This window comes from Oryctolagus cuniculus, chromosome 1, assembly GCF_964237555.1.
Source record: "Oryctolagus cuniculus chromosome 1, mOryCun1.1, whole genome shotgun sequence".
Classification (NCBI taxonomy): domain Eukaryota; kingdom Metazoa; phylum Chordata; class Mammalia; order Lagomorpha; family Leporidae; genus Oryctolagus; species Oryctolagus cuniculus.
Genome location: NC_091432.1, coordinates 7,213,400 through 7,237,669, shown reverse-complemented (window position 1 = coordinate 7,237,669; position 24,270 = coordinate 7,213,400). Strand labels below are relative to the sequence as shown.

General features: G+C 68.3%; 1 protein-coding gene and 1 long non-coding RNA gene across 7 annotated transcripts in view; one reads left to right on the top strand and one right to left on the bottom strand.

The window, feature by feature from the left end:
• Positions 1–535: 535 nt before the first annotated feature.
• Positions 536–24,270, bottom strand: part of MACROD1 (mono-ADP ribosylhydrolase 1) — a 112,784-nt gene continuing 89,049 nt past the window's right edge. For 2 of the 6 annotated variants that reach the window (XR_011386650.1, XM_051833145.2), the window contains 8 exons: positions 9,764–9,793; positions 1,861–1,977; positions 1,373–1,494; positions 1,259–1,289; positions 1,099–1,172; positions 920–1,001; positions 810–843; positions 536–670 (listed from right to left, as the gene is read on the bottom strand). Coding sequence is in view for 4 of the 6 variants with exons in the window: in XM_051833145.2 (XP_051689105.2) it covers positions 839–843; positions 920–1,001; positions 1,099–1,172; positions 1,259–1,289; positions 1,373–1,494; positions 1,861–1,977; positions 9,764–9,793 (461 nt within the window). In the remaining 2 variants the exon portion in view is untranslated. The remainder of the gene's footprint in view (positions 671–809; positions 844–919; positions 1,002–1,098; positions 1,173–1,258; positions 1,290–1,372; positions 1,495–1,860; positions 1,978–9,763; positions 9,794–24,270) is intronic. The other 4 variants (XR_011386652.1, XM_051833143.2, XM_070069161.1 and 1 more) reach the window with 3 other exon arrangements.
• On the top strand, positions 18,729–23,112 carry LOC103347266 (uncharacterized). The gene is made up of 4 exons (XR_516107.4): positions 18,729–18,862; positions 19,469–19,545; positions 20,005–20,161; positions 22,293–23,112. It is a non-coding gene; the product is annotated as an uncharacterized lncRNA (long non-coding RNA).

Here is a 24,270-nt window from a genome sequence, read left to right as displayed (position 1 = left end):
TGTGGCTGTCCCCTCCCCCCAGGCGGGTCTCCCCTTTCCCCCTCCCCACCAGGAGCAGCGCAGGGGCAGCGGGGGGGGGGGGCAGCCGCTTGTAGCTCCGCCTCCTTCCTCCAGACTCCCCGGCCCTCTTAGCTGGCAGTGGTTTAAGCTCCTTGGAGACCAGAGCTGCTCCACCTGCCCCCCCCCCCCGGTCTGCGTGGTGGGGAGGCCGGGGGACAGCGTGGTGGCAGGTGCAGGAGCGGGACCCCACAGTAGGGCCCCCGGAAGGGGGGCGGTGTGCTGGGGGCACGTAGATGCCCCTTGGTCCCCAGTACCCCCCACCTCCCCGCCCGCCTTCCCCTCTGCTTGTCCCCGCTATCTGCCTCTCCTGCCTTTTCCCCTGCCCTGCCCCCTCAGGCTGTGGGCTCCCTGGGGCAGGCCCGCCATAAAGTCAAGTGCCCACCACCGCCGGCGCCACGCCCCTGGGCCCCCTCCCTGGCCACGCCCCTGGGCGGCCTCCCTCCCCGCCCCCTCCCAGGCAGACAGGAGCCAGGAGGAGCTGAGAAGCGATCTTTATTCAGGGGCTCCCCCATGGCAGGGCGCTGAGGGCGAGAACGGGCTGGCCGGGCCCAGGCTGGAGGCTTCGGGTGACCTCAGAGCTGGGAGCGAGGTCCTGGGCGCCCCGGGGCATCTGAGGGCAGAGCAGAGGTGAGGGCGCTGTGGGCGCCCGCCGCCGAGGCCCCCTCCCCGGCTCCCCCCTGCGTGCGGGTGAGCAGGTGTTAGTGGGCAGGTTAGTCCAGGGCAGCCGCCCGCGGGCCGGCCCGGCTTACCAGTCCTGGTCAGGGTGAGTGCGGGGGCCTCAGGCTGGAAGGCAGAGGACAGTGAGCGGGGGCGGGGCAGGGGGCGGGCGGGGCAGGGGGCGGGGCGGGGGGGTGCCTACCCGCGGGGAAGTAGTACGGGAGCCGCTGCCGGTAGATGCTCTCGTCTTTCTCGAGGAACACGCAGATGACCAGGCGATCCACCTGCGGGGGCGGGGCTCAGCGAGGGGCGACCCGCCCCCGCCCCGCCCACCTCGGGGGGGGGCACGGGGACCGCGGCGGGGTCACGCGCCTGGCCCACCTTGTCCTTGTGCTGCTCCAGCCACTCGCGCAGCGCCGCCAGCACCACCTCGGCCGCCGCCTCACTGGGGTAGCCTGGGGGGGCGGGGCGGGGTGAGGGGCCCTGGCCTGTCGTGCCCCGCCGCCCGCCCCTCCCCCCGGCTCTTCCGGACCCCACTCACCGAACACGCCGGTGGAGATGCAGGGGAACGCCTGGGCGGGGCGGGGGAGAGGGGTCAGGGACTGGGCCGCCGCCGCCGCCCCCGCCCCCGCCCTCGCCGCCGCCGCGCACTCACCGCCGAGCGCAGCCCGTGCTCCAGCAGGAGCGCCAGGCTGCTCAGGTAGCAGCTGCGGAGCTCGGCGGCCTGGCTGGCGCTGGGCTCCCCCTGCACGATGGGCCCCACCGTGTGGATGACGTCTGCGGGGGCGACCGGGTCAGGCCGGTGGTCTCCGCTCGCTCCTCGGCTCGCCGTCGCCCTGCCGGCCTGGGCCTTCCCCGAGACTCCGCAGCTCCGCAGAGGCCGGCTGGCGCCCCGCCCCGCCTCGCCACCTCTGCGTGGCCGCAGCTGAGGCTGGGGGCGCGAAGGCGCTGCCGCCCCCCTCTGGGTCCCCGTACCTGCCCAGCTGCACACACCGCCTCCCGCCCTCCCCCCTCCGCTCCCTGAGGCCAGGTCCAGGCACCACGGGCAGCAAGTGTCCAGAAGGCGGCGTCCGCGGGCCAGTGGAGGCCGCGGCCCCTGCCCGAGCTGCACGCGGGTGCCCCGCCCACGGTCCCGAGACTCACACTTGGCCGGGAGCCGATAGCCGCCGGTGATCTTGGCCTTGCCAGTCTCGCAGCTCTGCAGGGTCCGGCACTCGTCAGTGAGCAGGGGTCCGGCGGCCCGATGAATGCACCCGTCCACTGCGGGGAAGGTGAACGTGACGCCGGGGTCCCCCCCCCCCCCCGTCCCGCCAAGCGTGACCGCAAGGCTGAGGCCCAGAGGCTGGATACTTCAGTCCTAAGAAGGCCCCTCGGCTTGCCGGGCCTCGCGGGCACCGCGCCTTTCCCTTGCGGCCTCACCTCCTCCAGCCCTCACCGCCAATTAGTTTCACGACTTGGGGGGAACCGGGGCGCACACAGGGACCGCAGAGCAAGCCCTGGCGGGGAACAGTGTGGTGGCCGGCAGGGGGCGCTCCCGGCCCACTCGGCTCCTTTCGCGCCGCGCCCGAGGGGCCGGGGCTGGGACCGCAGCCCGCGCAGGGCGATGGGGAGGCTGGCCGCCCGGACTCTGTCCCGCCACCATCACCGCCAGATAAGGCGACGCCCCACGGGACCGTGGCAAAGCCCAGGCTAAGGAGACCGAAGGGCCGGGTCCCCGCTGGGGCCTGAGCCTGGTCCTCCATTCCCTGGGCGGCGCAGGTGGCGCCGAAAGCGCAGATTCCAGCCGATTAATGAGCTCCGCGGTTGCAGCATCCGCTTAATTGGGCCGGGCCTGGGCTTGTTTATCCCAAGAAGAGGGTGGCTGCGAGGCCTCAGAGGGGCCCGGGGAGCCCCGGGGCGTGGCAGGAGGCAGAGGGTGGCTCCTGCAGCCAGGCTGTGCGCCCTGCAGACCCCGCTCCTGCCTCCAAGACTTTGCCAGGGTCTTTCCTTGTGGCGTCTGAAAACCAGGGAGTGGGGCTCCCCCCCAGGGGGTGGGCAGGGGTGCTGGCCTGTGCCAGGCGCTCTGCTGGCCGTGCTGGGCCCCGGAAGGCACCGCGGCCCTTCCTCCTGGTCACCTCCATCGCCCGGCCAGCGCCTGGCACAGGTCCAGGCGCAGCAGCTGGATGACCCCCCGCCCCGCTCCTGTCTGCTGTTCTGTGCCCTGGGGGGGGGGGAGGTGTTGAACCTCATTTTCTGCCTTGTGCAGCTGGCACCAGCTGATTTCCCAGTGCATCCTAGGGCTGGGGCTGGGGGTGGGTAGAGGAGTTGGGGGACCCTGGGCATGGCTCAGGATTGGGTTCTTCCAGCCCCTTCAGAGGAGGCGGAGAAGGAGGCCGGGGCAGTGCCTGGGGCCCCCAGCACGCGTCTCGCTGGCGGGGGTGCCCCGGAAGCCCAGATCCCGGCGCTGCAACCCCCGCGGCAGCCGCCGCTGTGAACTAGGCACGGGCGCCACGTCGCAGGGCTGGTGGGAGCAGAGGCGCTGCCAGTCACCGCGCCGACGAGGGGCTTCCGGCCTGCCTCGGTGGTCTCCACCCCCTGTGCTCCCGCCCCGCGGGCGACCTTGGCCAGCGGCGGGGCCCTGCGGAAGTGCAGCGCGGTGAGGGCGCTGCTTCAGACACTTAATGCTTCCTGCAGACGAGGCCAGGCCGGCGGCCAGGCTCTTGGGGCTGACCCGGGGGACGGCGCGAGGGCGGTGCAGGCGCTTGGGACACAGCTCTCCCCGGAAGTTTCCAGAACAGGGCCAGGGCCGTGTGACGGCTTGGCAGGCACCCAGGGCAGGTGCAGAGCCTGGGTGCCCCTGCTGCCCCGCGCACCCGCCTGCAGGCCAAGGCTGGCCCTGGCATGGGGGTCCCCGGCCTGCTGCCTCCTTGGCTCCGACCTCCAGGCCCTCCTCGCCCCAGGCTCCGCCCCCACCCCGCCCTCTTGACTGACAGCTCTTCCTCCTGCATCCTCACTGCCTCCCGCTTTACCGAGGGGACAGGCAGAGAGGAGCAGCCAGCCCAGGGCCCCAGCAGAGGGGTGGTCCCCGGCCTGCTGCCTCTCGCACGCGCAGGAGCCTGGCCCTGCAGCTCTGCACCTGCTGCTCCCTGGCCCCGCGCCCCTCCTGGCACAGGGGCCGCTTGGTGGCAGTGAGAACTGCCGCTGCCGGGGCCGCCTGCTCCCCTCCTTCCCTAGGCGCTCTCTGGCCTCCAAGCACCCCTGACCCCCCACGAGGCACCCTGCGCCCAGCGCTGCCCCGAGGGGGGTGCCAGCGGCCACCCGAGCCCTCCCTGCTACCGCAAGGCCCCAGTGGCCCCGTGGAGGGGTGACCGCCAAGGCTGGGGCGGGGCTGGCATCAGGCCCTCCCGGGAGCCCGCCCAGTGCGGAGGGGGTGTTAGCCACTATTTAGGGTGCTGTAATATTCATGAAGGGAAGATTAGATATTTAAATTTATTCAGCAATAAAGGCGTCTCGGCGGGGGAGCATTCCTCACGCTAAACAAACAAGCAAGCAGGGGCTGATCAATTATTTAGGGGACCAGGAAGAGGCCCCTGGCCCTGGGACGGAGCAGGACACCCCCATGGGCCTCTCTGCAGAAATCCTGTACAAGACTGCTGATGGCTCTGTGTAGTCGCTTAACCTCTCTGCGGCTCAACACATTGTGGGGAGCAGGAGGCGCTGGGGGGGGGAGCCTGCCAGAGGCAGGGCACAGAGAGGCAAAGCCACTTGCTCAGTGTCCCACAGCACAGAGGGGACGGTGAGGCCGTGCCTGGGCAGCCCGCTCCTGGGGTCCCGGCCGGGCTGTGCCCCCCGGGCTCGCCACCCCAGGTGCTGAGCCTCACAGCCTCTCTGGCTCAGCCTCTGCAGTGAGCTGGCCCGGGGCCGTGTGCGACTCCTCCGGGCAGCCCCCCACCCCGAGCCTCCCTCTTCGCTGGGCGCGCACTGGACAAGAGGCTGCCCCAACGCACCTCGTGCTTTGTCCCACAGTGACCCCTTCTGCAGGTGGGAAGGCTGAGGGTCTCACAAAGGCAGGACAGCTTCCGGGGACTCCCTGAGGGCCCTAGCAGGGCTCCTGGCTGGCCGGGCCTCCAGGCCTGGGGAGGCACAGGGAGGGACGGAGGCAGAGGGCAGGGGACACTCCCCACCCAGCTGTGCTGCCCACCAGCCCCATGCCCCTGCTAGCAGGGCTGGCAGGGGTCCGGTCCACCAGGCGAGGGCAGGCCTGGGTGAGTGACCCTCCTGGGGCCTCTGCGCCCCCCTCCTTGCTGCCCACGTGCGGCCGGCCCGGGCCCTGCTGGGCCTCGGAAGCTGAGCCCCGAGTGACGCCTCGTTCTCAGAACTGCCTCTGCCCGTACCCTCTCGGTCACTAGTTCTGTCAACAAACCTGCCCTGCCCTGGCTCCGTGCTAGACGGGCTCAACCCAGGGTGTGTGTGTGGGGGGGGGGGTGCGGGGAGGCCAGGATGCAGAACCCACCCTCGCGGGCGCCCTGGGAAAAAGACAGATGGGTGACAGCTCTGTGATGTGATGTGATCCGAAATTCATTACAGGGTGAGATCAGCGCCTTCGACGGGGATTTGAAAACATTACGGCTTCATTATGTACACAGCGGCGGCGCCTCGTTCATCACGCAAAAATCACTCGTGGCATTCCAGAGCCCGCGGCGGCTGCACGCAGGCACACGGCCACCCTGCCTGCTGCGGGGGCGCGCTGGGGCCCCGCCCAGCATCCGGTCCCAGCGTCCCTGCAGCCCAGGGCTGAGGGGCTGGGCAGTCCCCGCCCCAGGGCCTCAGTTTTCCCTTTTGCAACATTGAGTGGCTCTGGGCGTGGAGACGACGTGGGCTGCCCTGGGCGCCGCCACCACCATCACAGCTGTGGGCAGGCAGGGTGGCGGCGCGGCCAGGCCCTTCCTCGGGGGACACTGGCATGCCCTGCTCCTAAACCCTCACCCGGGAGGAAGCAGGCACCCGGGGCCGGTCCAGCCCCAGTGGAGGTCCAGCCCCTGCCTTCTGCAGCCCCTCCCTCCTCCAAAGCGCACCCCATTCAGCAGGCGTGGGGGGGCCACCCTGGGCCTCCGTGGACCTGGAGGCAGTGGCGGAGGGGCGGGGCGCCTGTGGCTGTGAGAAGGCCCCTCCCAAGGAGGGGGCATGTGAGTGACACATGGGAGGGTCCGGCCACCCCGTCAGCTCCAGCCCGGCTCAGGGACGAGTTTGTGGAGTGGCTGCCGGAGCCCCCTGGGGCCTGCCTGCCTCTTCCAGCCCACAGCCCGGCCAGGAAGGCGAAGGCCGCACACAGCCCGGCCTGGAGAGGGCCACGGAGGCCACGTTATCTGCCCGCTGAGCCCGGCCGCGGCTGATCGGAGCAGCAGAGGCGAGCCCTTCCCCAGCGGCCCTGGGAAGCAATCAGGGATTAGCGATGGGAGATACGGCGTGCCCGCTCGCGGGAGGGATGGCAGCGACCCCGTGGACGCCGCCCGCACCCGGCTAATCCTCCCTGGATGGGGGCGGGGGGCAGAGAACAAAGTGAGGGAGGCAGCGCAAGGGGCGGGGCGGGGCAGCAGGCGAGGAGGAGACGGAGGAGGCGGCGGCAGGGTGATGGCCAGCGACTGCGCGGTGGGCAGGGACCCGGGCCCCCAGGCTGGGCAGAGGGGGCACAGTGCACAGGTAGGGTGGTCCAGTGGTCTTGACAGCCAGCACCCAGCTAAACGCCGACACGGGAGACTTCCGGTCACGGAGGGCAGAAGGCCTGCCTGGGGGGTGCGGTGTGCCACGCTCTGCATCCCAAGAACGTGCCAGGCCCTTGGGATAAAGAGCCATGCGGGGAGGCCGTCGGAGGGCTGCCCTGACGTGGGAAGGCGATGGCCAGGCGAGGGAGGCTGTGGCAGGGGCAGAGGTGCTCCCGGGCACGGGCATAGCACGTTCAAAGGCCCTGTGTCAGAGAGGCCGTGAGGGAAGCCGGCTGCCCCCGGCGCGCAGGACACGGTGGGTGGAAAGGCCAGGGGCTGCCCCCAGCGGCTCCTGCCGGCGTGCACGGGGCCGCTGACCCTGAGGGGCGGGGATGGGGTTCCGCCGCGCCATGCCCTCCCACCGGGGACCTGCCTGACCCCTTCCCACCGGCCCTGGAGCTGGCCCTTCAGGGCACTGGCCAGGCCGGAGCAGAATTAATCTGTCACTGAAGCCGGGCCGTGGCAGCGCAGTCATGATTTAGATGAATAATTGAAACGCTCCGATACATTTATTATCCCTTTAGTGCGAAAGTGGCAGAGAAAGACGAGGGGTAATTGAAAAGGCGCGCACAAATCTCCCCGGAAAGCCGCGCCTAGTGGCCGAGTAAACATTTCAGCCCCCATCAGCGGAGTCCATTCCCCGCCTGATTTAAGAGCCGCCTTCCTCCTCACCATACAATAGCAAAATGTTGTCCAGAGTGTTTTATGGAAGCCAGGACAGGCTCCAGGCGGGAGGGGGAGGGGGGGTCCTGGCAGCCCCCAGCCCCTCCTGAGGGGCCTCCTCACGCTGCTGCACCTGCCAGACCCCTATGCGGCCTCCAGGGCCCAGGTCCAGCACCCCGGCTCCCAGAGAGCCAACCTGGGTGTCCCTGGGGGCGGAGCCAAGGCCTGAGTCCCTCCCCCATCAGACAGCCCCCTGGGAAGCGCTGACGCCCTAGCCTGCCCCGGGCCTGCCAGGGGTCCGGCCGGAAGCGAGGCAGGCCTGGGTGGGGGCTGCACCCTGCACCCTCCAGACTCCATTAGCCCCGCAGCTCCTGGGAGATCACCCCCTTCCCTGCTTCCTGCGGCCTGCAGCCCTCTGCTGCCCCCTCCCCGCCCTGGCTGACCCCGCTGCTGGCCCCCAGAGGGCAGGGCCCGGCCCCAGTGCCCGGGGCAGGCCGGGCACCTGGAGGGGCAGCTAATTACCTGCTCTGACCCAGGAGCGGCCTCAGAGCAGGGGCTCGGGCCCTCCCAGAATCCCCGCCCAGGGCCTGACAGGTGAGCTTTCACAGGGGGTGCTCGGGTGAGGGTGAGCGGGCAGGGTGACAGGCTCGGGCGGCTGCTGCCCTGGACGATGGGCAGCCTGGGGCGGCGTGCGGGGGCTGACGGGCGGGTGGGGGCCTGAATCCTTGCAGAAGGAGCCTCAGGAGCCCCCAGGGGAGGACCAGGGAGTGTCTGGGCGATGTCAGACGGGCCCGGCCGCCCTTCCCCCGATGGGTGCAAGGCGGATGCCAGGGACCAGGGTGGTGAGGGCGCGGGTGGCAATGTGAAGGCAGAGGGTGCCCGGGCCGTCCTCCGTGCCACCCCTGGCGGTGCCAGGCCCCATGCCGCCGGCAGTCCCCTCCCCGCCTCCTCCACCTTGTTCCAATCACATTAGCAGAGTGACAGCCCCAGCGAGCGTTTGCGGCGGCTCCATAAATCTCTGCCGGCGTTAAAAGCCTGGACTCCGGGCCCACTTCCTCCCGGGTCGCGGCCGCCCCATCCATCTCCACGCCAGCCAGGCCGTGCACGGGGCCCGCCCCAGCCTCCCCTCACCCCCAAAGCCGCAAGGGGTGCTGGAGGCACCCGATAATCTGGGCCCCGGGCTGTCTGAGCCACCCCTAGAGCCTCATGGTCCTTGCTGCCCTCGTGTCCTTGTCTGAATGTGTGGGGCCACTGTCACCTGTCCTGTAGTTCACGCATTCATTCAACAAACGATACTGAGCACCCGCTCCACGTGCCTGTTCTGGGTGCTGGAGACCCAGCCTCCCCTGCTCCGAGCACGGAGGACAGGACCTCGCTGGGGCAGTGTGTTAGGAGACAGGTGCAGCCTGGGCAGGGTGGGGCGGGGCAGGGCAGGGCACCGCCCCACCATTGCAGCAAAGACGTGAGCGGTAAAGCGGCAGCCGCGTGGAAAAGCATCCAGCAGAGGGAACAGCAGGCGCAAAGGCCCTGGGGCAGGCTGCCTCCTCTGGGACCACAGGGAAGCCGGTGTGGGTGGAGCCGAGTGGGGAGGGCAGAGGAGTCTGGGTGGCAGCAGGCGCCCTTGGCCTTGGCTCAGAAGAGGGGCGATGAACTGATGCCAGTTTTCAGGAGCTCACACCTTTTTCATTCTTTATCTTTCCCGCCTGGGGGGTCTCTGAGGCTCCTGGCTGGGCCCTGACCCCGCCCCCAGCCACACCTCCCATGCCCACGCGTCCTTCCTTGTGGGCCTTCGCCCATGCTGTTCCCGCTGCCCGGGACACCGTTCCCACCACTCTCCACCCCTACCCATGCCTGGGGTCCCGTGGAAGGCGCCACCTCCTCGCAGAAGATCCTGCACCGTGGGGGTGCTGCCGCCTGCACCATGAGCCCCGTGGGCGGGACTGGCTCAGGGCCGGGTACCCCTGGGCACTGCGGGCGAGCGCGGCTTGCGTCCAGGGTCCCCCCGGGGCCTGGGTGACCTCTGCAGGACGGCCAGGGGAGAAGCGGGAGCCGGGGCGGGGGGAGGGGGACATGTCCAGCCACAAACAGCCCCGCCCTGCCTGCTGGCCGCCACCGACAGCTCTGCTCGCGGCTCTTATTTAGTCCTGACCTCCTCGGCCCCTTTTATTTTTCCCCCTTTTAAAACCTGGCCTGGGCCCCGCCACGGCTGCCGTAAACACGGCCCCGGGATTTATCCGACGGCGCATTAACCCCTGGCCCCTGGCTCACCAATCATCCTGCTGCCCGCACCGACAGCGGCCGCCCCACCAGCTGGGCCAAGGGGCTGGGGGCAGCGGGGCCATGGGACCAGGGAGGCAACGCTGGGGGCCCGGGGGTGCCCTCTCTACCTCAGGGCACCCGCTGACCTTGGCCTGCAGCCCTGGTGGTCGGGCCCACCCTGACCTCCTACCCCTGAGTCCCAGGGTCATTAGCAAGGTCACAGGCACAGGGAGGGGGTGGGCCCGGGCCCCAGCTTGCCCGCTGGCCGCTGTGAGATGCTGGGGGCAGGGGAGGGAGGAGGCTGCCCGGAGGGGAGGCGAGGGGGCCAGGGAGGTGTCGCCAGCCCCACTTGAGACCCGGTGACAGGAAGGAGGTCCACTCACCGCCACCGCCTCCGAGCAGGGAGCTGTTGGCTGCAAGAGAAGAGACAGAGGCAGGTTAGTGGGGAAGGGGTGGGTGCGGAGACAGAGCAAGGGGGCGGGGCCTGGGACCGCCCCCCAGGCAAGGGCAGGGGACACGAGGGCCATGCTGCCCTGCGAGGTGGCCACACGTGGGAGTAGAGGCAGGCGCCAGCGTCCCCCCCCCGCTCGCTCTTTCACCCACAGCATCTCCTGGGCTCTGGCTGAGCCCACCCTGGGGTGGCCTGGCCACCGCCCTCGGGGCCCACGCGCTGGGCTGCCCCGGAATGAACAGGGCGGGCGAGAGGCTGAACTGGGGCTTGGGGGACGCCTGTCAGATGCAGGTGACTGGGGGGTGCGATGCTGGGGCCCAGAGCTCCGGGACTGGGGTCAGCACTGGGTCCACAGATGGCCAGCTGGGGCCGGGTGGCCTCGTGCCTCAGTTTCCCCGCGTGTGAGACCAGGACAGCACCACTGTCCCAGGGCTGGCGTGAAGGTCGAGGGAGGGCAATGCTGAGCGCTGGGCCCGGTGCCTGCCCCCTCGCTGTAGCTCTGCCCGGCCGGCTGCCCCCTAGTATGTGGCAAGGCGGGGCTCAGGGCTGTGCAGGGTCCTGGCCCCCCGCGTCCACAGGCAGCCTGCGTCCACGCCCACCACTGCTGCTAATCAGGACAGCGAAGGGGGAGCCGGGCAGGTGCCCTCCAGGCCCAGGTGCCACCCAGGTGCGCGGCCCCCTGCTGGGCCTTAGGCCCCCTCTGGCTACCAGGCTGTCTTTAGCTCCTCCCCCCCCCCCCGCTCTGCCCTCCCACTCCACCTGCTGGGTCCCCGCCCCTCGCACAGGCGCACGGAGCGGGGTGGGGGGGGCAGCAGGGGCCGCGGGCTGGGGTGATGCTCAGACGCCGCTAAGTGGTGTCGTCGGCTCCCAGCGGCTGGTCTCCCAGAGCCGACAGCTCCTCGCTTGGGGAATAATTAATTCCACAGCCCGAAAACCCAGGGCTGCGAGTTGCCACGTTACTTGTGAGATTAATACAAGCAGCTAATTAAGATGGAGAGGCGAGGAGCGGCTGGGCGCTCCCAGAACAGGGGTGGGGGCCGCAGCAAGCCCCGGGCGGCAGGGAGCCAGGCAGGGAGGGCTGGGTGGGGCACCCAGGCAGGCGCGGGCGGGGCGTGGCCCTCCAGCCCCCCAGTGGCTCTGCACACAGCCTCCTGCCCGGGGCCTGCGTACCAGGCCCTGCGTACCGGCCCGGCCGGCCTCAGTGTCCTGCCCCAGGGCCCCATTTGTCACCATGGTGAGGCCACCAGGGAGGTGTGATTGCTCTCTTCTCCCAGAGAAGGAAGCCGGGGGCCACAGTGGCAGGCGGCAGCAGCAGGCCTGGACCGGCTCCGCCCACTCCCAGCCGGCCCCAGGGCACACGGCTGTCCCCGGGCCCCTCCCTGAGGAGCACACAGTAGGGGCAGCATACAGTAGGCTTCCTGGCTGGGTCCAGCAGCCACAGAGATCCCTGGTGCGGGGACAAGGGGCTGGGGCTCACAGGGGCGGCGGGCAGGCCTGGCCCGCACGGCAGGAGAGGACCGGTGGTGCCAGGTCGGCCGCCCTGGGCGCCCTGAGGCCCTGGCTTGTCGGACGCTGCCCTCCGCGGCCTCTGCCCACCTCCCCCGTCACCTCTCTCTCTTAATTAACACTGGCTGCAAACGAGCTGGCTTGCGCCCAACTAGGGCACGGCGCCAAATGGGTCGGCAGCCAGCAGCGAAGGGGCAGGAGGGGGCGCTGACCTCCCTCCTGTGGGCCCCTGTCGCAAGGCGAGGCCACCCCCACCCGCCGCCAGCACCCCCAAACCCTGCTGTCAGGGCGAATGGGCCTGACACCCACCCCGCCAGGGTGTGAGGTGGGGGCTTGGGGCTCAGGAGGAGTCGGCCCAGGAGGGAGGCACCCCGGGCTGGGGGTCTCGGCCTCAGATGGGAGGACCTGCAGGGGCCCAGGGACCCAGCCTCGGCTGCAGAGCCTCATCCCTCAGGGGAGGGCGCAGGGGCTGGGGGTGCAGGTTCCAGAGCAGGGTGTGCACTGGGTGCACCTGCTCAGATGCCGTCCCTGGGCGCCGCTGACGTCCCCCAGCCCTGCAGCCTGGCCCCCGCCCGCGCCACGCCCCACTGAGCTTGACCAGCTGGCTCCCAGCCCAGTGCTGCTCCGGCGACCTTGGGGTGGCCCCGAGGGCCGTCACTGCCAGGGCCTCCGTCCTCCGGGAGGCTGGAGGCTCGGGCACCTTCTCTGGGGGACCTCGGTCCCCTCCTCTGCCCCCAGCGCTGGCTGTCCCGGCAGCAGGGTGCTGGGGGGGGGTTGGGTGGCCACTGCCCAGCGAGGGAGGCCCAGGCCCCAGTGCTTGGCAGCCATCCCCACAGGTCAGAGGCGGCACGAGCCAAGGGTGGTCCTCGGCCCCGGCTTTGCTCGCTGCACAAAAGGTCTCAGTTAAGCGCCAACTGTATGCAGAGCTGCGAGGGCACCAGGCACGTGGCGACGGGTAGCCCAGTCCCTGGTCAGAGTCGGGCGCTGCCACGAGCATGGCACACCCACAGCCGAGGAGGTACGAGACCGAGCGCAGCCTGGACGCCCGGAGGGCTTCACAGAGGAGGTGGCGTTGGTGCCAAGGCGCCAGGAGGCTTGGTACACGGTCCCAGGACAGGAGGCGAGGTGTGCAGCAGAGGGAATGGCACCGGCGAGGGCGCGGCCATGGGAGGCGGCCTGAGAGTGAGGGGTCCCGGGGGCCACGTGCGGCCGGCCAGGGTGGGCTGCACTTGACTGCGCCTCGGGGCAGAGGGAGCCTGGGAACTGGGACTGGGGGAGCAGGAGGGGAGGGGCAGGGCAGAGGCGGGGGCACCGGCACCTCTTCCTCTCCAGGGGCTGGCTGTGCGTCCCTCCTGCCGCAGCCCCCGGCCCCTGCAAGGCCCACGCTCCGGGCCATGGCCGCCGCGGCCTCGGCCCACCGTGCTGTCAAAGGCCCAGGAAAATGTAATTTTTTTTCTTAGCATCAAAAGAAAAAAATGAAGTTCTAGGTCAAAGAAAATGTTTCAAAATATAATATGTTTGTCTTCACGCCAGCAAAGTCATAAGCGTAATTTCTTGTACCGTTTGACAGGAAGGGGCCCTCGCAGGCAGAGCCTCAAGGCCCAGTCCTCCTCTCCCGGCTCGGCCGCCGCCGTGACGCACCCACTGGACAGAGGTCACAGCGCAAGGCCGAGGGTCTCCCACGTCACCCCCAGCTTCCCGAATAGAATCCTCTGGATGGGGAGCCCCTGGGGGCCTGCGCCCCGGGATTCCCTCTACTGCACTCCGGGCCCCCAAAGCTGCCCCAGTCCCAGGGCCTTTGCACAGGCTGCTACCGCTGCCCACCCAGGGGCTGCCCCACACCCAGGTCTGTGTTTGCTCCCCGCCTCCCAGCCCCGCCCGCATCCTCACTGCCCACCTCACTTGCCGGGGGTCTTGCAGGTGCTAACTGAACACCTCTGACAGGTCGCTGTGTCCCCCGCCAGGCCTTGCAGGGGAACCCACCCCTAGGGCTGGGGCGGGGGCTCTCAGGAGCTGGACTCCAGAGGGGGGGGTGTATGGGCCAAGGGCAGTGGCAGGACGGCCAGGCCCCTCCCTCCGCAGGCGTAGGAGCCGCCTGAGCCCTTCAGTGGTGACAGGGACTAAATCCTCCAGCCCAGGGAGGCCGCGGGCGGGGTGGGGGGGGGCGCCAGAGAGGAGGAGCGGTGACCCGAGGAAAGCGCTGAGTGGGTTCCTGGGCCGGTGAGCGGGCACAGGGGTGACTTTGAGGCAGGCGCAGCCCCACCGTGCGCCCCCGGGGAGGCTGCCTCCTCCACACACCCCTGCCGGGAGAGGCAGCCAGCAGCTGGGGCCACTCCCCAAGCGCCCCCACCCTGCCGCCTGGCCTGGCCCGCTGCCTCCGCTCGCTCGCAGGGCACACACGCGCATCTGCGCCTACTGTGTGCTGCAGGGCAGAGCTCGGCCCAGCAGGGAGCCGTCCAGAAACCACAGACCGAGAATGAACTTGAACGAGGATCACTGTGGGAGCTAGAGGTTGTGGAGGGAGCCGAGAGGAGAGAGCTGTGGTTGTCGGCAGGCGGAGGCTGATCCGAGCCGGGCGAGCCGGGACCTGCCGGCCAGGCCCAGGGCAGCTGTGCCAAGGCCCTGAGGCAGGAGCAGGCCTGGGGGTGCAGCGGAGGAGGACAGAGGTCAGAGGGGGCATGAGCAGCCCTTTGGGGGTCTCGCAGGCCTGAGTGTGAAAAGGGGGCGCTGGGAGGAGGGGTGGGCTGCAGAGACCAGACTGGGGGTGGAGGAGGGGCAGGAAGGGCCCTGCGGCCCCTGCAGTGTCCCCGCCCTGGACACCCACCCGGGCGCTCCCTGGGGACCGGGAGCCCCCTCAGAGCCCTTCCCAGCCCAGAGCCCAGAGCCCAGAGCCCGCACCTGCCTGGGGCTCGGTGCCGCTGCCCCAGCCGCCCCGGCTCCGGTGGGCGGGGGCTGTCTTGAGAAATCCACGCCGTTGCCAGCCCTACGCCCCGCACGCCGGCGGCGGGATCCGTGTTCTACTTCAGGGCGAGTCGTTTAAAACACATTTTAGATGAGAAACACCCGCAGACGGAATAAAAAGCGGAATGGGCTGAAATCCGGAGATAAAACACGCGACTTCAAAGGCACCTCAAGCTGAGAGCAGCCTGCCATGTTTGACAAGCTCCGTCCCCCCAGGCCAAGGTCACCGTCCTCCCAGGTGGGGCGCCCGGCGGGCGGACAGCACTGGGCCTTCCCCGGCCCTGGGGGGCAGCAGGGGCCCCGGGCTCACATTCATGGGCGCCAAACACACCCCCAGCTTCCACACGGGGCCCTGGGTAACCATCTTAGCATGGACACCCACGTTCCTTCCTGCCCCATTTACAGGTGGGGAAACTGAGGCCGGAGAGAAGTGACCTCCAAGGGCCGCAGCCAACCTCTGCGTCTTTGCCAGGCTCTGTCCCGAAGTCCCCAGTGGCAATCGTGGGCCCGCCGCTCCACCCCTGGGCCTGGGTTCCCTCATCCGGGGTCGGGGTTTGGGGGGGGCGTTTTTTGGCCGAGCCCCTCGGAGCCACAGATGATAGCAGTGAAGAAGCCCCGAGGCCCGCAGCGTCCGGCGCTGCGGCACAGCGGGTAAAGCCACGGCCTGCAGTGCCCGCATCCCGTATCAGAGCACGGGTTCGAGTCCCGGCTGCTCCACTTCCAATCAGCTGAAGATGGCCCAAGGGCTTGGGCCCCTGCACCCACGTGGGAGACCCAGATGGAGCTCCTGGCTCCTGGCTTCCACCTGGCCCAGCCCTGGCCGTTGTGGTCATTTGGGGAGTGAACCGATCTAACTCTTTCAAACGAATAAATAAATCTCATTAAAAAAAAAAAAAAAAAAAAAAAAGACGCCGTAAAACTGTGATGGCCGGAAGCTCGGTCTGAGGCCGCCCTCCGTGGCTGCTGTGGCCGCCACAGGCGATGGCTGAGCAGCAGCAGCCGCGTGGCTCAGGTTCCTGGTGGCCAGGAAGTCCCCCGCGTGGCACCAGCACCTGCCGAGGGCCCTGGCGGCAGGGGAACCCGGCCGGCGGGTGGAGGGCGGCACGAGGGAGCAGGTGTGGGTCCTTTCCCCTCTCACAAGGCCACTAAGGCCACCGTGACCCCCTCCAAGCTCCACCACCGTGTGAACCTGGGGACTGGGGCGCTGGGTCCCGGCCACGGCGAAGGCTGCGGGGATAACGGCCATCAGCGGCGGCCCCGGCCTCAGGACCTTGCTGGACGCACAGCTCCATTATACAGAAGGGGAAGCTGAGGTCCAGGCACAGGCCACACAGGGAACCCCGCCGGGCTGACTCCGGGGTGGGCCTGGACTCCCCCGGCCCCTGCCCAGCCTCCTGGGCTCAGCGCCTCACTGCTGCTTCTCTGACCTGAGCCCAGCAGTGGCCCCAGTCTGCGGTGGGTGGGTGGAATGGGGGGGGTGAGCTGGGCTCTCCCTCTCCCTCTCCCTCTCCCTTCCCCCCAGTCTCCCGGAAGGTCCACTCCTGCTCCTCCCCAGGCTCCCCTACAACCCCAAGCTCCAGCAGGCTGGTCCCAGCCCCCCAACAGCCACCTGGGCGCCTTCCACTTGTGGATAGCTTGTTAGGTAACAGATTCGTGTTCACGGCCCCAGACTGGAGAAGACAAACAGGGAGTGAGAACAAAGCAAGTCGGCCCTACGCCTGCCGGCCAGCTCAGTTTTCCCTTAGGACCTGTGAGATTTGCAACAAAAACGTACAAACAGCTCAGGTATCAGGCGGGTTCTCTGGGCCCAGCCTCAGCAGCTGCTGCCCCCGCCCCCGCGCCCAGAGCCCCAAGGAGGGGTCCCATGATTTTTTTGTTTCTTCAACTGATGAGGAATGAGGGGTTCAGCGGGATTGAGTGGCTTGCCCAAGGTCACGCAGCTGGGGACCGGGTCTGGCTCCAAGGGGGCGCTGAGTGCTGCCTGCCTGCTGGGGACCCCTCCCCCGGGAGCCAGGGGGCAGGCACTCAGCGTCTGACATTAGCATAACCATGGCCATCGGAAACCCAATTACCCTGAGATGGCTTGGGCTCCAGCCAGCCGGTGTGGTCTCCTCCACACGGAGGGAGAGGCGGCCCTGTTGGGTGGGCGAGTGGAGGCAGAACGGGAAAGCCTGGTGTGTGGGGGCTGGGTGGGCCCCGCGGCTGGGTCCCGGCTGGACAGGCCACCACCTCCAGGCAAAGCCAGGGCTCCTCTGTCCCCAGCTCCCGCTCACTGGGTGACCCTGGGCGGCTCCCTGCTTGCTCTGAGCTTCAGCTGTCTCCAGAAAGGGGAGAAGGAAACCAAGGGGGTGGGAGAGGGAGAGGGAGAGGAGCCCCAGCCCTGCCGGGCCTCCACCTCTGACTCCCGGAATCACCCCCTGCCCCGGGGCCCAGAACCTTGACCTTGGGGAGCCTCCTGCAAAGTGCAACCGCGGACCTCACGCACATCGTGGGCTGCATCCCGCGGGCCCCCGCGGCTCTCCGGGGCCGGTTTTCCCCGCTGTCTAATATTCCCCGGCCGAGGGGGGCGGCCCATTCTCCCTGCAGCCAAGGTAACAGGGTCCAGTCCCACCCCCGCAGGCCACGGCCCTGACGCATGCGCAGAACTCCTCTCACGCGCCCGCCCGGGAGTGGGGCTGCTGGCGGGGCTGCGCGGCGTTCTTAACTTGACTAGTTGTTGCCAAATTGTCTCCAAAGTGGTTGTTCTGATGATCGCTTTAAAATATAAATTAGATCATGTCACTTCCCTGCTTAAAACTCTCAAATAGCTCCCTATTATACTTAGAATAAAACGCATATTCTCCTCCATGAACACATGGCTGCAGCCCACACGCGACTCCCGCCACCCCCAACTTCCTGGCCTCCTTCCTCTCCCTCAAATAGGTTTGGCTCCTTCATACCCCAGGGCCTTTGCACACACTGCTTGCTCTGCCTGGCACACTCCTCTACCAGCTCTTTCCACCTTGGGTCCTCCTTATCTTTCGGGTCTCGGTGAAAATGTCACCTCCTCTAAGGGCCTCCCCCTGATCACGCAAAGTGCCCGCTGCCAGCACGGGCATTTAGCCTAGAGCTGCGATACTGGTCAAGACACCCACGTCCCCCATGAGAGGACCCCTGCAACACCCAGCGCTGGCTGCAGCTCCAGCTCCAGCTCGTGCAGACCCCGGGAGGTAGCAGCGCTGCTCCAGTGTTGGGAAGCCTGGACGGGGCTCCTGGCTCCTGGCCGTGGCCCGGCCCAGCCCAGCCGTGGCAGGCATCTGGGGAGTAAGCCAGCAGATGGGGACTCTCACTCTCTGCGCCTCTGAAATAAATATTTTTACTTGTTGAGGGGACAAAAGTGCTCGCTGCCCCATGCCTTGCTTCCTGGGGCGCCCACCCCCTGGTTTTCTAACGACTTCCTTTGGGACCAGCAGGGCAGCCTGTGGGGAGGTCCTCCACCCACCGTGGCCAACACCCAGGGGCTGGGAGGCAGGCAGAAGGGGTGGCCAGGCCCTGGGGCCCTGATCCCTCTTCCACAGCCACGGGGAGTCGGGTGCAGCCTGACTCGCTCCTTGGGGATGGGGGGCGGGGGAAGGGCGGGTTGAGAAGAGGCCTTGCTGCACCAGGGACCAATCAGAGGGCGGAGGGGGAGGCAGGATCCGCCCGGGATGGAGTTGGCTTCTCAGCGTGGCTCCATGTGGTCAGTGGGAGGAGCAGCAGGAACCCCCTCCCCCTGGCAGGAGCGGAGGGGGGCTCCCCGTCCAGCCCTCCCCGAGGCCCAGGGTCTTAACCTCTGGGGTCACAGCCCCCCAATCCAGGGAAAGCTTCTGACGCTTCCCCAGACGCTGTCCTCAACGCCCCTGAGGCCAGACCCCCACAGGGTCATCCCTGGAGCCCTGGCAAGGCACCCCCGGGGAAACTGAGGCCCCAGGAGCTGGAGACCCACGCGAGGTGTCGCCCTGAGGCCAGAGACGGTCCCTTCTCAGGGAGGCCGAGCAAGGCGGCAGCCACTCGGGGCCCAGGGCCCTCAGGTTGGACACCGGGGGGCACTTCCGTCAGTCGCAGCTCTGGGGTGCACCTGCCGCCTGCGTGCAGCGCTCGGCTCCTCGCTCTCGGCGGAGGCGGCCTGGGGGGCCCAGCCAGGAACAGGCGGCCGTGTCTGCGGAGCTGCTTCCGCAAGGCGCCGCTCCCAGGCCCTGCGCGGATGAGACCAGAGGGCCCAGCCTGGTCCCTGCCCCGCCTGCCTCAGGGTCCCCCGGCCCGGGCGCCCCTCCTCTCTATCCTCCTAGCTTGGACTGCACCCCGTGGCTGCCATTGGTATGCGAGGCCGAGCCTCGGGGTGCCCCTGCGTGGCCCAGCCTGGGCTCTTTAAGAATCTCTCCTTGGCGCCGCGTGCCGGTTGCCAGGCAACCCTCCGCCCCACCCCCAAGGCCGGCAGTGGTGCCCCTTCCCCTCCCTCTCCCTATGCTCAGCCCTACCCAGCCTCAGCAGGTGCTCAGCGCAGAACCTGGGCGGCCTGGCTGCCCTGGGCACCTGCGCATGGCAGGTAAGGGGCTCGGACTGACCCCACCCCACCGGGCCTGGATCGGAGCTCCGGACACCCAGGAATTGGGGAAGGGGCCGGGGCTTCGGATAGGCTTTCTCCTGACTGTGCCGGGGCCAGGTTGGGGCGGGGTCCCAGAAGATGCCATGTTTCCTCCCCCACCCCTGCAGCTTCAGGACCGAGGGAGGGGGGCGCCATGGGCTGAGCCCCTCTTTGTCCCTGGCTGTGGGAGCAGGCGCCAGGCTCAGGGCAGGCCGCAGGGCTGTGGGCAGTGAGCCAACTGGGACCGCAGCGGGGAACCGTGAGGGAGGTGCTGGGGGTGGGGGAGGCAGCCCTGAGGCTGTGGCCAGGGTGCCATTCGCCCCTCCCCCGAGACTTCTCCATCTCCACACCTGGGCGTCCTTGACCTCACCTTGCCTCTCCCCTGCCCTCAGCAGCCAACAGCTCACCTCGGCTCTCCAGTCTCCCGGGGCCACCCGTCACTTCCACATGGCGGCCCCTTCCTCACTGTCCCCAGTGCCAGTCACGCAACCTCTGTGCCAATCAGGGGCCCGGTCCCCCCCCCCCAGCTGGGCCTCACCTGCTGCTCTCTCCACCGCCCCTGTCCAGTAGCCCCCACCGCCCTGGCACGTGCTGGTCCCTCCGTGTGGCCCGCCCTTCCTGGACGTGGCAGGTGGCAGTGGCAGGTGAGAGGCAGCTTGTCCCCTGCAGGGAACCATGCAGGGGCGAGGGAGGGCAGCCCTGGGTGGCTGGGAGACACGTGGGTGGGGGGGGTGCAGTCATTGTGGCGGGAAGAGGAGGCTCCTATGGAGGGCGGGGCCGGCAGCGGAGCCCGCCCAGTGGCAGCCCTCCAGGGCTGGAGGGAGGTGGGGGCTCAGTGGTTCCTGCCCTCTACTTTGCCCAGCCCAGGGGCGGTTGTGAGGCCAGGTCTGCCTCTCAGGTCCCCATCACCTCCCCCACCCCCCACACATCCAGACCTCCCTGCCCGCCTCTGAGCCGCTGGAGGGGGTGGCCCCCTCTGAGCCCCGACCGTCACCACATGACATTTCCCAGTTCCATGAATTTCCCAGTTTGCCTTGGGACAGCTCCATCACCGTCAGCGTGGCCTGGAAGGGTTCTTTCAGCCCCACGATCCTTCCACACAGTCACTCAGCCACGGCTGGCAGTGCTCGGCCCACCCACGTGCCGGATGCTGGGGACACGCAGGGACGGCGACGGGTGCTCCCGGTGCGGTGGTGATGTCATCAGCCACACCCCGATTTCAGAGATGTCAAAGTGCGCTCACACAACTCCCAGCGGCTGGTACGTGTGTGGTTCAGGGCCACCAAGGAGAAGCGACGGGGGCGGAGGGAACAGGTGACCGCTCAGTGTCTCTCCAAAGTGCACATCCACTCCGATCCCCCAGCCCCCCGCTTGCCGGTGTGGGGAGGTGCCGAGGTTGGGTGGGGTCACGGAGGTGGGACCCTTGTGATGGTGTCGGGGGCTTCATTAGCAGGGGGCGTGGCTGGAGCCACCGAGCGGGCTCTGGCCCGGCGTCCCTGACAGCAGAAGGGACTCTGCGGATGCGGCCCCTCCGTCGCGAGCCAGTCGGCCGAGTGCAGGTCCAGCGACAGAGGACGAGGCGACTGACCTCACCAGACAGGTGGGGTCGGGAGGCTGTTCGCAGGGCACCTGGCCGAGGCTGAGCAGCACGGGCTTAGGCCTGGAGGGTGGGCGAGCAAGGCCAAGGGGACCCCTGGCTCCCCGCTGGCCGGCAGCCTCCCAGGCCCCAGGAGTTGCTGGCTTCATCCCTCCCGGCCTTGCCCCTGGAGCACCTGCTATGGGACTCCCCCCTCCCTGGGCCGGAGGCCCTGCCTGCCGCCCCTGGCCCCTGGCCTTGGGTTCCTGCCGCAAACCAGTCGTCCTGGGCATGGCCTGGGGCTGCGGGTGGGGAGCCAGATGGGCTGGGTACTCAGTGGCGTGACTCAGTGGGACGCAGGGGGCCTCTCAGTTGGAACTCAGAGGTGGGCGTGTCGTGGTACAGTGGGTTCAGCCGCCATTTTCCGCGCCAGCATCCCGTCTATCAGAGCGCCGGTTCAAGTCCCAACTTCCAACCCAGCTCCCTGCTAATGTGCCGGGAGGGCAGCAGATGAGGGCTCACGTGCATGGGGTCCCAGCCACCCGCGTGGGAGACCCAGACGGAGCTCCTGCCTCCTGGCTTCGGCCTGGCCCAGCCCTGGCTATTACAGGCATCTGGGGAGTGAAACAGAATAGAAGATCTCTCTCTCTCTCTCTCGTTCTGCATTTGATAAATTCTTTAAAGGATGTATTTATTTATTGAAAATCAGAACTACAGAGAGAGAAAGAGAGACAGGGCAGGGGGGAGACAGAGAGAGACAGAGAGAGAGAGAGAGAGAGAGAGAGAGAGAGGTCTGCCATCCACTGCTTCACTCCCCAGATAGCTACAATGGTTAGGGCTGTGCCAGGCTGGAGCCAGGAGCCAGGAGATTCATCCAGGTCTCCCACGCAGGTGCAGGGGCCCGAGCACTTGGGCCACCTTCCACTGCTTTCCCAGGCCACAGCAGGGAGCTGGATCGGAAGTGGAGCAGCCTGCTCACCCGCCAAGCAACACCCCATGGGACCGTGGCACCGGAGGCACCAGCTTTCCCTGCTACACCACGATCCTGGCCCCGGGAACATCTTTTATGAAAAGAATGCAGAGTGGGATGGGAAGCCTGGTAGGGTCTGGGTGGGGCTGGGAGCGCACCCCTCCCTGGAGTTGATGCCAAGCTGGCCCCTGGGGAAGGCTGAGCCCAGGCCCTCTGAATGGCCGCCTCCATCCTTGCCCAGCCAGCTGACTGCTGGCCACTGATCGCACAGAGGGACTAAGGCCCCTGGTGACACCCCCAACCCTCCCACGGGGATGACTCTGCCCCAGCCCCGAGTCCGGTCACCGGCTTCCCTTCCCCCGGCCCCGGCAGCCCCAAGGCCACGGGCGGCACAACCTGTGCCAACAGCCGCGGAACAGCGCCGTGTCTCAATCCCGCACCACGCAGCACGTAAACCACTGCCTCCCATGACCTCCCAGGACGGCCACGCTGAGAAAAGACTGGGGGGGGGGGCACAGGGAGGCTGGGACAGGGCTCGGGCCACCAGCAGCAGAGGGGTAAGGCGGCGAGCGGAAGAGGACCAGGGCTCCGGGAGAGTGGCTGGGCGGGTGGCTGTGGGCATGGCTGGGGTGACCGCGACTGCCCACTGGCAGGCTGCTCTGGGGGCCAGGGAGCTGGGGCTTGGTGAGCTCAAGGCTGAGGCCACAGATCGTCACCAAGCAACTTGTGTGTCCCTCCCGGCTGACAGTGTCCTTGTCAGGACCCGGCTGGCAGGTCAGCTTAGTCCTTCTGAGCCCACGGCACCGAGTGTTTGTTGACTGAACAAGTGATCTTTTAACTCCCAGAGCCGGCTGCCCCTTTCCTGGAACTGGTTCTCCCCTTGTCCTCGTCCTTGTCCAAGACGCCACACGTCAGCCACCCTGATTTCCACACGAGCCCCTGGCCGCCGTCCCCAGCTTTGACAAGAATTCCCGACCACGCACCACAGCACCTGTAGCAGGCTGGAACAAGCTCCTCCTGCTGCCCGCCAGGCCTTTCCTCCCTGCTCCCGGGTCCCGGTCAAGGAGCCGCCTGCCCTGTGAGTGGCAGGGCCCCTAGGCCTTGTGCTGAGCTGTCGTGGTTCCAGCTTTGCCACAGCAGGGTTCCAGCAGGTCGCAACTCACCCTTGACCCGTGGTGCCCCCAACAGCGGCTGGCACAGAGCGGACCTCCGTCAGCGCTCCCTGGACCGTGTGCAGCCGCCGAGCACGGCTGAGCAGGCCAGATGGAATATCACGCAGCCATTAACCGCAATTACGGAGATGATGTTTTCATATCTCAGCTCCACTTGTCGGAGCTATAGCCGTAGCACCCACCACAAGGCCCCGAGAGCCCGCTCTCTGCCAGCCCCCTGCTGGGCACGGGCACGGCGGGGCTGGGAAGCCACCTCGCTTCCAGGGCTTCGGCTGGACAAGGAGCGAGCCGCACACAGGTGCCGAGACCTAGCGACAACGGAGCCCCGGGCCCCGCGTCCACCTGGGAGGGGGGAGGGAAACATGGCCGAGCCTGGAAGGGGACAGGGAACAGGGACTGCGGACCTGACGCCCAGGGCGGTGGCATGGTGGCGATGTGTTCTTCCCTCTATTGTTGGCATAATGCTGTTTGGGCAATAAATAAAAACTGGAGGAAAAAATAGCCGTTTGGAGAATTGAGCAGAGAGCGGGAGCAGGCAGAAAGGGAGTTAAGGGGGTGGGTGGGGGGCTCAGGCGGGAGACGTGAGGACGACAAGGCCGGGGGGCTCCCAGCAGGGACGCGGGGGCAGGCGGCAGAGGGGGCCTCTGTACCCCAGGGGTGGTGGTCTGGCCAGGCCTTGAAGGACAGCACAGAGCAAGGTCTGCTGGGCCCTGGAATGTTCTGAGGAGGCCTGGGGTGGGAGGCACCGGCGGGCAGGGGTCTGCAGAGAGGGGCCCTGAGGCTCTGAGGAGTCTGGGGGCAGAGCCGGGAGCAGAAGTGGGGAGAGCAGAGCAGCCGTCTACAGGGAAAGAAGCCAGGAGGCAGTGACCCGGCTCGGCGACAGGTGACGGTGTCTGGCCAGGGCAGGTGAGGCTGCACAGATGGGAGACCTCCGCATCCGGCAGAACGCGACAGCACCGGGACTCAGGAGGTAGGGAGATGGCGGGTGGTCTGGGTGCCCCTCCCTATGCCAGCCCTCACAGCACAGGTGCTCCCCTGGGGCCCATGTCAGCCCCCTCAGCACAAGTGCTCCCCCCAGCCCCCCATAGCACAGGTGCTCCCCCCAGCCCCCTCAGCACAGGTGCTCCCCCCTGTCAGCCCTCACAGCACAGGTGCTCCCCCCCAGCCCCCACAGCACAGGTGCTCCCCCCATCAGCCCTCATAGCACAGGTGCTCCCCCTGTCAGCCCCCAAAGCACAGGTGCTCCCCCCAGCCCCCACAGCACAGGTGCTCCCTCCAGCCCCCTCAGCACAGGTGCTCCCCCCATCAGCCCTCATAGTACAGGTGCTCCCCCCATCAGCCCCCTCAGCACAGGTGCTCCCCCCAGCCCCCCATAGCACAGGTGCTCCCCCCAGCCCCCTCAGCACAGGTGCTCCCCCCTGTCAGCCCTCACAGCACAGGTGCTCCCCCCCAGCCCCCACAGCACAGGTGCTCCCCCCATCAGCCCTCATAGCACAGGTGCTCCCCCTGTCAGCCCCCAAAGCACAGGTGCTCCCCCCAGCCCTCACAGCACAGGTGCTCCCTCCAGCCCCCTCAGCACAGGTGCTCCCCCCATCAGCCCTCATAGTACAGGTGCTCCCCCCATCAGCCCCCTCAGCACAGGTGCTCCCTC